The sequence below is a fragment of the Lagopus leucura genome, unplaced genomic scaffold (genome assembly GCF_019238085.1).
Source record: "Lagopus leucura isolate 7727_CA_CO unplaced genomic scaffold, USGS_WTPT01 27-62_obj-0_obj, whole genome shotgun sequence".
NCBI classification, from domain to species: domain Eukaryota; kingdom Metazoa; phylum Chordata; class Aves; order Galliformes; family Phasianidae; genus Lagopus; species Lagopus leucura.
Window position 1 is genome coordinate 5934 of NW_024967527.1, and position 16098 is coordinate 22031.

A 16098-nucleotide genomic window follows, 5' to 3' on the forward strand; every position below is an offset into this window, starting at 1 on the left:
AGAAGGACAGACAGAACTTTCACACACAGTAGGGAAGAACCCCAACCACATGGCTGCAGTAAGGAGCAGGCAGCCCTCTGAAAACCAAAACATTTTATTGGCTCTTCAGACATAGCAGCACAGCTGCAAGGGCGGCGCACTTGGGCAGAACTGCAGCAGAGTTCTGGAGCTTGATGGGTGCTGGTGCACAAGGTAGAGAGGGGCTGGGAAGCCCTGTGTCAGGACTGGGCAGTGCCAGGTGCTGGAGGACAATTGGCCAGCATGAACGGCTCATCCCAGGCCTTGGGCTGCTCCTGCTCTGTGATACAGGATGCAGGAGCTTACTGAAAACATGAGTGGGAGCAATAATACAGGAAAGATACATGCAGTTCCACTTCCAGCTATGCAGGACCAAGACTCAAGAAGCAGCAGCAGGACGTGCCGTCACCACTGACCCAGGGATGTTCTCCCCATCTTCTCCACTCTCATATTGCTTGGTGAGTCTCCTAAGGACTCCAAGTTGGGCAGATGTAGGGATGTTGGCTCTCTGTCCTGACTACCTGTACCTGCAAACACCAACAGCGCCTGGCTTGAGGCTGCTGCAAGCCCTGGGCAGCACAGGGAGCTCTGGCAGCTCTAGTACAGGATGGGGCACCAGGCAATACCTGCCCCTTGGTGTCTCAGGGAATACAGGCACAGCATCCCACCTCCTACCTGTCTCTTCTTGTGACAGAGATCTCCCCTTGATCACAGAGTAAATGTCTGAGTTTTCATAGGGCTGCAGCTCTGCAGGGACAGAAAGAGCACAAGGGTGTGTGGAAGGAGCGGGGCAGATTCGGACAGCAGCTCGGGCATTGATCTGTTCTCCCCCACCGACCACTCCAGCCCCGCAGCCGTCCCTGTGCTGGACCCCTACCTACATAATGGTCCTCCTCAGCTTTGATGGGCACAGCCTTCCTTCTCCTAGGAAGACAAAGGGATGGTCTGAATTTGGGAACAGGTTGACATGGCCCAGAGCCCTGCTGAACCCAGTAGCAGTGGAAGAAGCACTTTGCACGCTCTGTGCCCAAGCCACTCCTCCACTGACAGGCATTGCCTGTCAGCACCTCATGGCACAGCAGCGCTGGCAGCAATGGCCACAGGGGATGGGGTCTCCCAGCACACACACTCCCTGCCCCAACCCCGAGGATGATGCTCAGATGACCCCATTAGCAGCCCTACAGCTGAATCAAGGTGGTACCAACCAGCCAGCAGCATCCCTATTGCTTGATAGCAGTGGGAGCAGAGCAGGAAGCCCACTCTGTCACTAGCCACCCCAGTGTGAGGCTGAGAGGCAGAACAGCAGCTTCAAGTCCCAAGACTACTCGCCTGGACAGCACGAACCACACAATCACCGCAGAGAGAGTGACCATCACTGAGAGCACAACCACCACTGTCACCGCTGTCCATGGCCAGGAGCCCAGAAACTGCCCTGAAACTAAAACAGAGCCAGCAGTGGGTGTCACAGCTTGGAGTTAGTGCCCAGGCCTTGGCATCAAGGTGTGCACATGTGCAGATGTGTTTGTCCAGTACCCACAGCTCTGTGGGGACAGGCAGCAAGTCACAACGTGTGCTGCCTTCAGCTCTAATGGGCAGAGAAGAAACAGGGAGGCTTTGGATTATGAGAAAGGGTTCCATTTCCATAAACTGCACAGTGCAGTCTGGTTAGTGAGAGGATTCACAGCTCCAGGGGCTGCAGCCATGCTTCTGCTCAACAAGAGCCGGCAGCATGTGCTGGCCACCCAGAAAGCCCATTCTATCCTGGGTTGCATCAAGAGAAGCATGACCAGCAGGGAAAGGGAGGTAATTCTGCCCTTTTACTCTGCTCCCATGAGACCACAGCTGGAACACAGTGTCCATTTCTGTAGCCCCCAACACAAGGACATGGAGTTGTTGGAGCAGGTCCAGTGGAAGGCCACAAAGAATGATCAGAGGGCTGGAGCACTTCCACTGTGGGACAGGCTGAGAGAACCGGGGCTGTACGGCCTGAAGAAGAGAAGGCTCCAGGGGGACCTCACAGCAGCCTTCCAGTACCTCAAGGAGCCTACAGAAAAACTGGGGATGGACTTTTTATCAGGGCATGTAGCGACAGGATGAGAGGAAATAGCTTTAAACTGGAAGAGAGTAGACTAGATATTTAGACTCAATATTAGGAAAAAAAAATTTACTGTAAGGGAGGTGAGACCCTGGATATGTCCATCCAGTGAGCTTGTATGCCTTCCCCCAGAGGCATTGAAGGCCAGGCTGGATGGGGCCATGAGCAAACTGGTCTGGAGAGAGGTGTCCCTCCCTGCTGCAGGTGATTGGAACTAGATGATCTTAAAGGTCCCTTCCAACCCAAACTTTATTATGATTCTACGATTCCTTGCCCTGTCATGGACAGGACGGGTGCACAGCAGCTCAGGACCTGCTCGCACCTCAGGCTTGCCCCATGACCGCACCAGGCAGACGCATGGCACAGAAGCCGTTACCTGAGATGTAGGCTTGGAACTCCAGGCTGGACGCATCTCCAGCACCAGCTGCCGTCAGGCCCTGGACCGTCACTGTGTATTTGCTGCCTGGGCTCTGGGGAGGCGGCGTGTACTGGGTGACAGAGTGGTTCACTGTTACCTGCTGGAAGTTCAGGAAGGTGCCATCGTGTGCTCTCCTGGCAGTGAAGTTCAGCTAGAGGGAGGAGAGGTGCTGAGGGGAGCAGCACCCATCTCCTGCTCAAGCCCAGGGCAGCTCTGCATAGAGCAGATGCTGCTCTGCTGCCTGGGTACAGAAAGCTCTGATCCGGTACCTGGTACCCAATGATCTCCCCTCGACAGGGGGGCAGCGCCTTCCACCTGAGAGTCCCTGTGCTGGCATCCAGCTGCAGCTGCTCTGGCTTCTGTGGCACTGGAAGCACAGGAAGACGGAGTCACAAGTGGGGTTTTTGGGGTGAAGAGCAAACTTTACATTACATATAGGAGGGCAGTTACCCATTGTTTTTGTCCTAAGGTGCTGTGTGAACAGTATTGTGCTGGGTGGCACTGAGATTGTGATGCTGTAAACAGTGAAGGGCTGCAAAGGAGGACAGGCGAATGTTCCCTTCTGACCATGTAGTATCTCCTGTTCCATGACCTTCTCAGCCTTACAGGGAGCAGAGGAAGGCCCTGCCAGCCGGCATGTGGCCTGCATGTGCTGGCAGGCATCAGGGATGCTGCAGGTCCAGTTCAGTTTGATGCTGGTGCTGGAAACCACCAGGGTCCCAGGGACAACCTGGAAGACCTCTATGAAGGAAGCATGCAGGAGAGTCACTTTCTCCCTATCCCCTCCCTACCTGCACTAGATCTCTTTTTGTCCCACTTTTGTTGTCATTTCCCCAGGGCTGTGTGGCCAGTGCCATCCTGCCTTCTCCCACACAGTACTTGGGCAACGACTGCACATTTCTTGTGCCCTGGACCGCTCTAAGAGCACAGTGCTGCAGTGATTCAGGCCTGGGGATGGGAATGGCAAAAAAGGATTGGCAAGTTTGTGATCGCTCTGCTCTCAACACTAGGGGGCTAGCAGCTGATCTGGTAACTGCTAGGAGGACAGACACAACCCTGGGCTGCATTAGCAGCTCTTTTCTCTGCAGCGCACACCCACGGCATTCCCTGACCACCCAGAACCCACTGCATTGAGGCTGCACACTGCATCTGGCACCATTTCCCTTGCTGGGGTGAGCAGACTGAGAATGGCAGCTTCACTCACCCACACAGATCATGTTCCTTTCTACAGGCTGCCAGCGTCCTCTGCCGTTCTTCTCATGCCAGATGCTCTGTGAAGCTGTGGAGCCTTGTCTAGGGTTTTGTTTCATGCAGGAAACCTCTGTGTGGGACAACCAGTACCCTACAGGGCATGTCAAAATCACTGTCTCGTTGAGATCATAGGACTCCTTGTCTGGGACAAAGAGAATCCTGGGGTCCCACTGGGGCTTCTGACATTTCCCTGCAGCAACCAGATGGAAAAGCATTAGCAGAACAGAGGCTGTCTGTGCAGGACAGGGCAGGGGAGAGGAAGGATGTTCCCTGCTCTGGTACACAGTGGTGAACGATGGAGCTCTCAAGCATGACATGGATCAGCCTTCCTACACCACAGCCCTTCAGCAGCACCTCCCACTTCCCCAACACACAGAGAGCCTCAAACCTCTCGTGCTAACACAGCCTGCCTTCCCCTGGGCAGGAAGGACAGTACGGGGCTCCCAGGACAGCTTCTGTTGCCTCCCTTACCCACACATTTCACACTGGACTGAATATGGGTCCAGGCATCGCTGCTGTCCCTTCCCAGCCATAATTCCCTGTTTAAAAGTTTCCCATGGTTGATGGACTGCTTTCCTCTTGAACATCTGACGTGGGTGTAGGATGGCTGTAAACCTTCAGGGCAGCGCAGCTTCACTTCTTCATTCTTCCTGTACTTCTCCTGGTCTGGTGCCAGATGGAGTCTTGTGTCCCACTGGGGCCTTTGACACGTTTCTGGCAAAGGTGAAAGGGGTTTCAGTTAGGGTGGGAGGTGGTGAGGTGGGGCAGCGAGCTGTCCATGGGCACGATAGCCCAGAAATTGGAGGAAGCAGGGACAAGTCCCTTCAGTGCTTCCAGTGACAGCCGTATCCACCAGCAAGAGACAAGGGCAGAGCCGTGCTGCTGCTCAGGCTCCTGGCACTGTAACCCTGCTCAGCTGTTCCAGAGGGAGAGACAGTATCCATGTGTGCCTACGTAATGGGGCCAGCAGAAATGCAGGAGACCTCCATCATGCTCACCTTCCCTCACTCACAAAGGTCCTCACTCACCCACACATCTCATGTATCCCACTGCCAATGGCCATAAGCCTGTGCTGTTCTTCATAAACCAGATGCTCTGAGGAGCTGGGAGGCCTTGGTGTGGTCTTGGCTTCACACAAGTGATCTCCATGGCAGAAGGCCAGTACCCATTAGGGCATGTCAGCATCAAACTTGTATTGACATCGTAGAATTCCTGGTCTGGGACAAAGTGAATCCTGGGACCCAACTTTGGCTTCATGCATTTCTCTGCACCAAAAACATGGGGAGATATTAACAGAAGAGAGGCTGCTCAAGCAGGGGACAGGGACAGTGTTCCCTGCCCTGGTACACAGTGGTGAGGGATGGAGTTCCTGGTCATGATGTGGATCAGCCTTCCTACACCACAGCCCTTCAGCAGCATCTCCCACTTCCCCAGCACATCCAGAATCTGGATCCTCACGCTCATGCAGCCTGCCTTCCCTGGGGCAGGAAGGGCAGCACAGAGCTGGTGTAAACTGGAGTCTTTATCCCACTGGGATTTGGGGCACTCTCCTTTTGGGGACAAAGTGTGACAGTCCTACTCCAGGCAAGGGGCTTGTCTGGTAACAGAGGACAAGGTGGAGAGCTTTGTCCACCTCTTCTCTGAACCCATGAAAGCACTGTTCCGTGACACTGGCAGAGTGGAGGCAGATGTTAGCACACTAGGAACCGACTTATGACATGTCTGCAGCTCCAAGGACATCACCCCGGCAGGGCCACAGGGTGTTTGGAGACCATTTGTTTGATCAGAGATGCCCTAGAAAACAGGCAAGAGACAAGGGTCTGGTTGGAGCCTGTGAATCAGGAGCAGGAGACAAGTCAAAAAGGGTGACACTGTGGTGATCACTGTCCCCTCCCAGACATTTCCAGGTTGTCTGAGTCCCAAAAGATGAGCAGAACTGGTGTGCTGCACAGGAAAGTTGAGGTCGAGATAACTGGGCTTATTTAGCTTGCAGGAGAGGAAACCTAGAGCAGGATAAGCAGCAAACAAGAGGAAGCAGCACCCTTATACAGATTCCCATTCACCTCTGCAGACTTGCAGGCATTCTCTATCGAGTCTCACTTTCATAGAATCAAAGGTTATCCTAAGTCTGAAGGGACCAATAGGATCATCCAGTTCCAGTCAGTGACAGTGTTGTCCAAACACTCCTTGCAGCTTAGGCCTTGTCCACTGCCCTGGGGAGCCTGCTTCATGCTCACAGTCCTCTGGTGCAGCACCTCTTCCCAACCTCCCTTCTCTTGTAGTGGGTTTCATACCATCATTGCACTCTTGTGTCCTGCAAAGCACTGCAAAGGACAGTGGTCACCACCCTCTTCTTTGGAGCCACATATGCTGCCCAGATAGGAAGCTTTGTCTTTCTGCCCATCGCTAAAGTCGGCACTTCCTTCCAAACACCAGAGATGGGCAACATGACTCACGACCCACAGGACAACTTGGCAAGCCACTTCTGCTCCCATTTCTCTGCAGAGATAATGGCTCACACCTCAGGGTCCCCAAGCCCTGCTGCAACAAGCAGCTACTCCAGGGCATCACAAAAGTCAGAGCACACCATCTCCACACAAGGAGCCAAACAGGGACCTCGGAGCTGTCCCCACCCTTCCTGCTGTGCCAAGGCATTCCCAGCACGCTGAGGCTTGCTGTCCTCCATCTCCTAATGCAGATTCAATCTGACACAACCCAATGATGCCTGAGTGCCTTGGGACTGGTGGACACCATCTTCAGCTGTCTCCAACATGTTGCCATCAGTCAAAAGAGGGAAAGATGCAGAGCCAGCTTGCAGGGAGAGGAGCAGCAAAAGATTCTTTTGAAGAGAGAGGAGAAACCAGTGCTTACCTTCTTCCCTTTCTCCTTCCTCAATTTTCCCTGAAACTGCTCCTGCTCCTGAAGACTCTCTCTGTTTCCCCAGCTGAGGGAGGAGGACCAGCAAGAAGGCCAGCACCTGCCCCCATATGGCCATGCTGTTGCCACAGCATATGCCCCACTCAGCACTGCTGGGGAAAGGTGTCTGCACTGGAGGGAGAGGTGCAAACACAGAAATGAAACAACAACCAGGGAAAATCACACGTGGAGTGAGGAGCTTCCTCTTTGGGCAGTCAGCACCCACAGAGCTGCTCCATGCCCACGCACACTGAGACACCTCCAAAGACTCCTTAGAGCCACTCCACTGTCTCAGGGAGAGCATGAGGGGGAAAACACTGCCTGGGGTGGGGATGGAGGAAAAAAGGGAGAAACTGCAGGCAGGAGGTACTGCAGCATCCAGACAGGTTCTTGGCTGCAGCTGGTGGGGGGGGAGGAGGAAGGAGCTGCAGTGGCCAGCAGGATGGACCCACACCACCTCTCACCTAATCCACATCTCTATCCGCAACCTCATCCCCTGTCTTCATCCTCAATCCCATTCCCACTCCCCTGCACTCCTTGTGGGGACGTGAAGGGGTTGAGAAGCAGAAGGGAAGTTGACACTGGGAAAAGAAGGGGTGGGGAAAAGCAATTTAAACTTTTCCTTGATAACATCTTTTTCTCACTCTCCATATCTATTTGTGCAGACAATAGGTTAATTTTCCCAGAATTTTCCCAGTTTTGCCTGGAGCACTGTTCAGTCAGTGTCTTTATAGAATCATAGAAACATTCAGGTTAGATAAGACCTGTAAGATCATGAAGTCCAACAGCCGCCTAACACTACCAAATCCTCCACCATGCCATGTCCCTAAGTACCACATCCACCCACCTCTTAAATACTCCCAGAGATGGCAACTTCCCTGGGCAGCATTTTCTATAACCTGACCACGAAAAAGCTCTTCCTGACCCCTAACATAAACCTCCATCTCCTCCTCCTGAGATGCATGAGACAGTACCTGGGAAGCGCCTGGCTGCAGTCTGAGGTCAGCCCACCACTCTCATCTTAAACCAGGCCTTCACTACTGTTTGTTAGAGCTAACAAGATACTAAGGGTGAAAATATGTTCACTTTTCCCCCCTGTCTAAGTCAGTAGGATGAACTGTGTACTACTTTTCATTGCCTTCACTAAGTCCTGCTGCCACAACCCTGTTGTTGAGCCCTAACTGTGGACCTTCCAGATCTGCTGAGCTCTTGCACCCACCATATGCAGCCTTCTCCATCAAACATTCCCTGCTACCCTGCCCTGTCCACATTTCCTCCATGGTTTATAGGATGTGAGGCACCTCAAAATGGAGTGCATACAATAGTGGGGTAAGAGAATCTTTCTGAAGCTGGGTGGAGAAGATTGTTCTTGGCTATTTCAAGCAGAGCCTTTGTGTATGTTAGAAAATTTATCTTTTTTTGCTTGTTTGTTTGGTTTTTTGTTTGTTTTAATTTGTTTTCTCGATGTATAACAGACAATAGAAAAAAATGCTGAAATGCTGCACCAAAGGCCACAGCACTCAATCGCATGCCTGGCTCCTACACAGCATAGCATTGCAGCTGCTGGTTCAACAGATGATGCCTTATTTCACCAGGATCCCCAGCGCAGAATCCAAATCAGGAAGGTTTCCAAGAGACAGTCAAGTCAGCAGATCACGAATCCTTGCTCAGTATGGCACGACTTAACGGAGTTTCGTCTCCATCAGAACACCCACTGGGGCTCCACAAGCATGTGACATCTGGGCTGTTTGTGCTCTACATACAGTGTTTTAGTCCTTAGAGCAGGACTGCCTCATAAAGACATCTCAACACACTGTAGATGCTTTCTAATATTGATTTCCTGTGTAGCATTCAGGAAAGCTACCCAGCCACACAATCTCCCCTCAAGAGGACTGAGGCCTCAAGGCTGCAGGTTTGGCCATCATAAGTATGATTGATGAGCTGCTTCCTGACGGTTCCATCAGCAATCAATCATCAGTGAATTCAGATCACAGTCAGATCTTTGGGCTGCAAAGAGGGAAACCCAAACCACCTGCAATTTACAAGCAGTCTTACTTCTGACAGGGAAGAACACTGAGGGCATGATGTGATACCGTGTGACCTGGACTCCTGGCTTGGAGTCCAGATGTTCTGCTGATGGTCAGAGACTGAAAGTGCCAGCAGAATCCAAAGAGGTCTCCATTATCCAACCCACCAACCACCCTGCAGTGTCACCAGCAGAACAAAAGCACTATGTTAGCCTGTGCTGCAGTGGAGCTAACAACAGGGGCAGACATTACTTCTTTCAAGTGTACGGAGCTGTGAGCATAGGAGCTCACCAAGCTGATGACAGACCCCTGATATCCCAGCCTGCTGCAGGGCGATGGCAGAAGGAAGATGCCCCAATAGCACAGGAGCACAGCAGGATCCCTGGAGCACAGACTGCATTAGGGTGTTTTGCAGCCTGGGCAGGGACTCCCTCTTGTGGCATTGGCCACCCAAGTCTGTCACCACTGCCCTCGAATGCTGCCCCACTCCCTTTGCTGCAGACTGCCATCCACTCCCACATAGCCATGCACTTGCTGAATACTCAGAAAGGTATTTTCAGTGCACCAAAATGGACATAAGCAGCATGCAGCTGGGAGCAGGGTGGAGTGAGGCCAAAGGGACATAGGCTGCTGCGTTTTGGTTTGGAGAAGATATGTTCACAAGTGGGATTTGCAGCTCAGACCTCCAGGCAGCTTCACATCTGGTCCAGCCCTTCCTGCCGCCTTCCCCAGGGCTGCCTCAGCACGTACCGCCCTGCTTCTTGGACAGGGAACCTGGCTAAGCCCAGGAAGTGGGAACTGTGGGATTTCAAGTGATGTTTCAGCTTCCTCCCAAAGCCTGCTTTCTGACGGCACCATTTTCAGGGCACCTCTGCTCCAAGACCAGTACTTCTTACTTCTTTCTGTCCCTCATTTTTGCACCTATCTGCCCTCTGGCAGTGGTAGCATATTGTGTCTGGAGTCTTGCTGCTGTATCAGAGCAGCTCTCTACCTCCTACACATATCCTTCACACCTCCTTCTTTGCACAAGACTCTACAATGTTCCTCCTGTAACGCTCCACCCAGACCCACATGCTGGCCCCACGCATCACAGCTCTCCTCCACATGCAGCTGACGGTATGTGTGAGTATGGTGGAGTGGTGAATCTCTCCTTCCATATGCAGCAGGTCTGAAATAAAGGGGTTGGCATTTCCCCCTTTCAGCTCTCAGCCTGCACAGAGTCCAGAGGAAAACAAATCCTGAGAAACTGCCTATGCCACCCAGGGTAGCTGGGAACAGAGAAGTGCCCAAAATATCCTGAGCCCGGAAGGAAACAGATGAATAGGGAAGAAAAAGCCAAGCAGCTGTTTTTCCAGTGAGCTGGAGCCAGTGGCCTGGCAGAGGGGGAAGGTGGCACAGCTCACAGTGGGAGCAGGGCTTCTTCAGGATGCACAGTGCTTTGTCTTGCATGGCCCTGCTCCAGCTATGTTTTGGAGGGAATGGTGTAGGAATGGAATGTTGTTTCTACACTAAATATTGAAAAGAGGGTATTGATCTGAAGAAGTAGAATACCATTTATTTGTATTTTGTAACTTGTCTTTAGAAATAGCTGATGTGAAAAAGTAGAAGTACCATACATTTTAATACCATATTTTAGAAATACAGTTGCTGAATTACGTGATTAATTCTTGCTTGCAAAACTGCAATAGTTTCTAAATGTTCCAAATAGTATGGGTATAGTCCCTCATTTTGTGAACTAGAAAACATGTTGTAAGGCTGTTCTGTCTGGATAAGAAGCCAGGGCCTCTACACAACGCCAGATTGTCTCACTCTCTGGGTTGTTTGGGATGCAACTGGAAGGCATCAAAGATACTCCTCTCTATCCTCCTTCCAAGCTTATCTCTATGCAAGGACAAACAGATGTCCAGAAATGACGGCCAAGTGTTGAGTGGGCAAATGTTACAAGTTAAATAATTAGCGATATATGCTTAGCTAGCAAAAATTTATGTTTATCCAGTATCCATATGTTTAGTTGAGCATTGGGAAGACTGTGAATCAGAAGCATTCAGCCAATGAAGAACCAGGGGAGAAAGAGATAAACATCAAGTAATAGGGCATACAGTGGTGACCTCACCTTGCTGCCAGCAGGACCCTGAGCTGTCCAGGATTCTGTACAGGGGCTGCATCCTCAGCTTTCCCCTTCTTCCACGTCAACAACTGGGGCTGATGGCTTCCCACAGCTTTCAGGATGTATCAGACCTTTGGCCATAGTGCTGTGACTTTCTTTCCCACAGAGGCTGAGAGGGTGGAAAAGGAGAGAGGACACTGTGTCCTGGCAGGTTGGTGATAGCAGTGGGTATGGCACGGTGCCCAGCGAGCAGCTGCACTTTGTTGTATAAATACGTGCACGAAGCCACATATGCTTCCAGCTTGCAATCAATCCAGCGGGAAGAACCTGAGAAGATCTCAGACATTTGCAAGGGGAAAGAATGGGGGTGCTGCCTTGCCTCTGGCCATGAGGGTGATCATGTCTCTGGAAGGAATTAGGAGGTATCAGTCACCCCCTGGGGAGCTCGAAGAGGTACTATCAGCAGAGGTCTTTCATGAAGGCTCAGGGTACCCACACAGGTGCTCCAGAATGTCCCACAGACCAGGACATGCTGTGAACCATCAGGTGTGACCTGCACCCCAGATGCTGGATGGTGGTGACACGCTTGGCTCACCACCACGTCCTCCTGCCTGTTACTCCAGGAGACCAGTTCATCCAGCGGTGGAGCAATCAGGACCAAGGCTCAGTAGGAAACAGTGACTATCCAGCTGTGGCGCAGGTGGATGGAAAGTAGGCCACTGTCATCTAGTTTATTACTGTGCTGTGGTGGAAGGGATGTGCTGCCTGGAAATGGGGCTTGAGTGTGCAGGTGCAGCAGGATTCAAGCCCAGCTCTGCACTGGAGCCACCAGTTCCAGGCGGCGCTGCTCCCATTGCCCTTCTCTTAGTGCTGTGTTTTGCTGCTGCTGCTGGCCTGGGCACTGTCCTCGTACACAGGGACTTCCTCCTGTTTCCATGTAGTCTGAATCAGCCCATGGCAAATGGTGGGTTCATGCTCCCTTCCTGCCCCTGGAGCAGTCAATTCCAGGCATACTGGACACCCCTCCAAGGACAAGCAAACTGTGTCCTGCACTCTGCTGCCAGAAGGATTGATAAAAACATATTAGCAGTTCAGTTGCAGCGTACCACTTGGCTGCTTTGGACTCCACTTGATATTGGAGTTCTCTCATGTCTGGCACAGCAGCACTTCGCAGTGCTGTGACTTCATTCAGGCCATAACCGTCCACTCTTAGCTTTCACTCTCCTTTGGACTTTCTCACCAACTGCATGGGACTATGAAGGGTGCAAGTCTTTCTGGTTACTCTTTGGTTCTCCAGTTGGCAAATCAGTGAATGAATAGGAATTAGGGAGTCCTGGTTGGTGTGATATTGCCACCAGGGTTTCGCTGGAGCAGCGAATGGCACCTGCTGTTCTTCTACTCTTAGCAGCTCCACAACAGAAGGGTCCTCTGTGAGACCAGGCAAGGTAAACAGCTGTCCTCCATCTCCAAAGCAGCCATACCAAAAGCCCCCCAATATCCTTTGGTGTCCATGAAGTACACTCTGCTGAGGTGGTCTATAGCAGAGATGCACGGACCCTCACGGCCAGTCACAAAAGGATGCTTTCACCACTCCTTCCCAGTTAGGCTCACTTTGGCTTCTGGCACTTGGGATCCCCCTGTCCCTCCAGAAAGACAGACGGGTTCTGCCCCTTAGTAATCTGATAATATTAGAGAACATTGCACACTAGTGTCCACCACAGCCTTATCCTGCTGTGGTTGCGACGTGCCAGGCCATTGAATCCACACAGTCTGATGAACCTGATCATCCCTTCCCTCCACCTGCCTGGAGGCAGGGCCCCTCTACGTCTATTATTTCTTTGTCACTCAATTCCTGTGAATGCAAAATGAAAGGCTGGTTCTTTAACTCAGAAATAGGATCAGACCATCTTCTCTGTCTGGGAGACTGTGCTGAAAGCTGAAGCAACCATGTTTCTGGAAGAACCTCCTTTCTCGACTGTTTTCCCTTGCAACTCATGTACCTGTGACTGTAGGGTTGTGGTGGGTTTTCATCTCACTTCCTTATATCCTCTCCATCACCACCAAAGTAAAACCACAGGGTGGCACACAGTGTGTACCAACCATATCCTCTCAAAAATGCTCAAAAATGCTTATTTCTGGTAGCTGAGAGGCTGGTCTGTGCAGGTGAGGAGGAAGTTATATTCCCTTTGAGTTGCTGGACCTCTCAGTACTGTTCTTAAACATCTGAAATGCACTCTGAAAGAGTGGTGATGTACAGGCTGCCTAGGGAGGTGGGGGAGTCACTGCTCCTGGCAGTGTCCAGGAACTGTGGAGATGTGGCACTGAGGGACATGGGTTAGTGGGCATGGTGGGGTTGGGTTGAGGGTGGACTAGATGACCTTAATGTTCTTTTCCAACCTTAGCAATTCTAGGAGTCTGTGATTGAGTACAAGCACCAAATTAAATGACTGATACAACAAGAGCACACACAGTATACAAACTGTCCAAACTGTAAAAAAAGCCCAGACCAGCCCTCAGAGATTATAAACAATGTGGATAGAGTTAAGAAAAACAACCTTGAAAGCAAATAAAACCACATTATGAACAAGATCAGCATTGTGACCAGCAGCTCTTGAGCTACTACAGCAATTATATTTTAATGCATTCTGGTCAGATCTGTCATCATCTCAGCCTTCTGGGTCTCACAGTGGGTGCCACAGGGAGTGTTGTGGTTTAACCCAGCAGCAGTAAGCACCACACACCCTTCAGCAAGTGGTGAGATAATGCATTGTGTATCACTTCTTTTATAAATATATATATTTACATGAACCTAGATATCATTACTGTGGTTTGTCTCTTCCTTTTCTCTTAGTAAATAGTTTTTATTTTGTGTCTTTTCTGGACAAGATCTCAGAGCTCACAGAGCAATGGTTCTCCAGCCTGATGCACTGCTTGTTTCCATGTTTCCACCAGATCTGAGATAGGCAAGAAAGACAAGACAAGGCTAAGGATGTTGATTTGTTCTTGTAGTGGGCTGTGCAGGTGGGTTTGTGAAGGGGCTGTGGCAGACACTGTGCTGAGCTATGCATGGCTTTGCTGTCCTGCAGCCATGCAGACCAAAGGGTAGAGACAAACCACAGGTGGAGGCTCTTCCCCAAAGCCACCCAGCTTTCCAGCCCTGCTGCCCTGCAGCTGGCCCCTGGGCCCTCTGGCAGCTCTGATGTGGTTCTGCTCCCACTGCCTCTTGGCATCCCCACTCCTGGCTCACATCTGCAGAACCACAAGCACTTCAGGGATTCTGTGCTGTGAGGGGGAACATTGCTAACAGCCCGGTGAAGGGCAGGAGATGGAGCAAAGCTAGCACAGCCTCTTGGGATGAGCTGCCAGTAGCCCAAAGCTAGAAGGAGCTCTGTCGCCTGTAAGAAACCTAGAGAGGGAGCATGGCAGGTACTGTGAGATGGGCAGTTCAGGAGCAGAGAGGGATGCTGGAGATGGTGGTGCATCCCCTACCTGAACGGCACAAGGCAACTAGCTCCTGCTGACTGCTCCTGCTGGATCACTGTGAGGACGTAGCTGGGCTCCTGTCTCTACAGGCCACCTTGTTGTGTGTCACACACAAGTGGTGTGGGCATGACCATAGCTGCCACCTACTCAGCCCCGTGGCATAGCGTTGCGCTTCCTAGCAGGGGCAAGATAGGCTACACACTGAAATCAGTGCCCACCACGAAGGGACGGAGCTGGGATGCGGGTGCCGCCTCTACAAATGCCACAGTACCAATATGCAGAATCAACAGGAGGTGACAGGAGGGGGAGAGCGAACACTGCCAGGTGCCGTGCTGACACCGCTCCTAGAAAATTAACAGCACAACAAATATTTGCACGCAGCCCCGCTGATTCGGCCCTGCAGCTGGCGTGCCAGAGAACACAGCAGCGCCGCGCCTCCAACCAGCTGGGCGCAGGCTGCTGCAGCTCGCACAGTCTGCTGGGTGCGGGGCGTGCAGGGCCCTGCGCACACCGAGGGACATGCAGCACGCTGGGAAATGTAGTCCTGCTGCGTCACCTGTGCTCGTGCAGCTGGGCACGACCCGGCTGCGCACAGACGGCTGGAGCTGGCGCTTTCTCCCGTGTCCTCTGGGCTCTGTGCAGTGAGCAGGTCCCAAGTGGGTTGTCCCTGTTCTTCCTTATCAGAGCTCGAGGGCCTCGATTTGGGGTTTGCTCAGCCCAGCGAGGTAGCTGGGCTTGCTGGCACCGCGGGAGGGCTGAAGGCACCGGGGACCTTCATGGCTGTGCTGGGCGGGAGCAGAGTGGTGTGGAAGTAGAACGGCACAGCTACCAGTGCTGGTGAGAGAAGGGACCGAAAATCCTGCAGCAGCAATTTCCACAGTCAGGGCTGTCTCCAGGGCTTTCATTTATCCGTTACAGCTTAATTGAATGTATACTCAGCCACTTGTAAGCAGCAGGGGCCTGAAACAGGCTGTGGTTCTGAGCTTCTCTCTGTAAAATGCCTTACTACAAATCTCCACCTCTGCCTTGATCCTGGTGGGGCTGCTGCTCGTGTGCACTCAATGGAAGGGCTGACACAAGGTTTGCTTGGATCCCAGCTGTATTTTTAGCTGTACTTTTATCTCTCAGCAGCACAGGGGAGCTGGAAGCAGCAGGGTAGGAGCATGAAGATATCAGGATGCAATGCCCAGGATGCCCAGGAATATGTCCTGCTGCCTCTGGGTGCACAGCACCTGTCATCCCATCAAGTGGAAGCACCGGGCTGGAGTGGTGCTGCCATGGAAAGGGATAGCTGAAACCCTGAGACAGGCGCTGGCCAAAAGCACCATGCCTACAGACAACCTGCGCTGCTACTTTTCTCAGTGGGAATAGCAGTTAGTGTGGTGCATGAGGATGCAAGACGGGGAGCCCTCACTGCAGGGAGCCCCAGGAGTAAGGATGGATGGACCAGCAAGGAGCAGGATGGAGGAGGAAAGTGGGGGGACGCGGAAAGAGAGGAAAGAGAAGCGGGCTCGCTGTCACCAAGAGGCTGCACTTCCCACAGTTACAGAGACACCATCTGGGCAGGGAGTGGCAGATACACAGCGCGCATCTGAGCTGGGACAGCCGTGTGCAGATCCGGGAGCCTCGGCGGGGCCCATCCGCACCGCGCTGTTCGTAGGGGGCCCAGCACCCGCGACTCCACGTGGCGAGGGGCCGGACAGACGGCGACATCGGACCCCACACGTCGAAACCCCGCACCGCGGGAGGGGTCTCTGTGCCCGGCGGCGGCGGCGGCTGCCAA

General features: G+C 52.4%; 1 protein-coding gene across 1 annotated transcript; it reads right to left on the reverse strand.

The window, feature by feature from the left end:
- Nucleotides 1-218: 218 nt before the first annotated feature.
- LOC122193161 lies at nt 219-10963 on the reverse strand. Its single transcript, XM_042893882.1, has 7 exons — nt 10839-10963; nt 4254-4496; nt 2982-3272; nt 2801-2898; nt 2490-2682; nt 694-765; nt 219-298 (listed from the first exon to the last, which is right to left on the reverse strand). The coding sequence occupies exons 1-7, from the start codon at nt 10888-10890 to the stop codon at nt 219-221; spliced, it is 1029 nt and encodes a 342-aa protein (XP_042749816.1). The 5' UTR covers nt 10891-10963.
- Nucleotides 10964-16098: the final 5135 nt, after the last annotated feature.

Bases quoted from the DNA above. Each gene is read 5' to 3' on its own strand.
- LOC122193161 (XM_042893882.1), bottom strand. From the start codon at position 10,890: ATGCAGCCCCTGTACAGAATCCTGGACAGCTCAGGGTCCTGCTGGCAG. The intron at 2,899-2,981 runs GTAACTGCCCTC...CTGTGCTTCCAG, and splicing joins CCTTAGGACAAAAACAATGG to TGCCACAGAAGCCAGAGCAG. The intron at 766-2,489 runs GTAACGGCTTCT...CTGTCCCTGCAG, and splicing joins GTTCCAAGCCTACATCTCAG to AGCTGCAGCCCTATGAAAAC.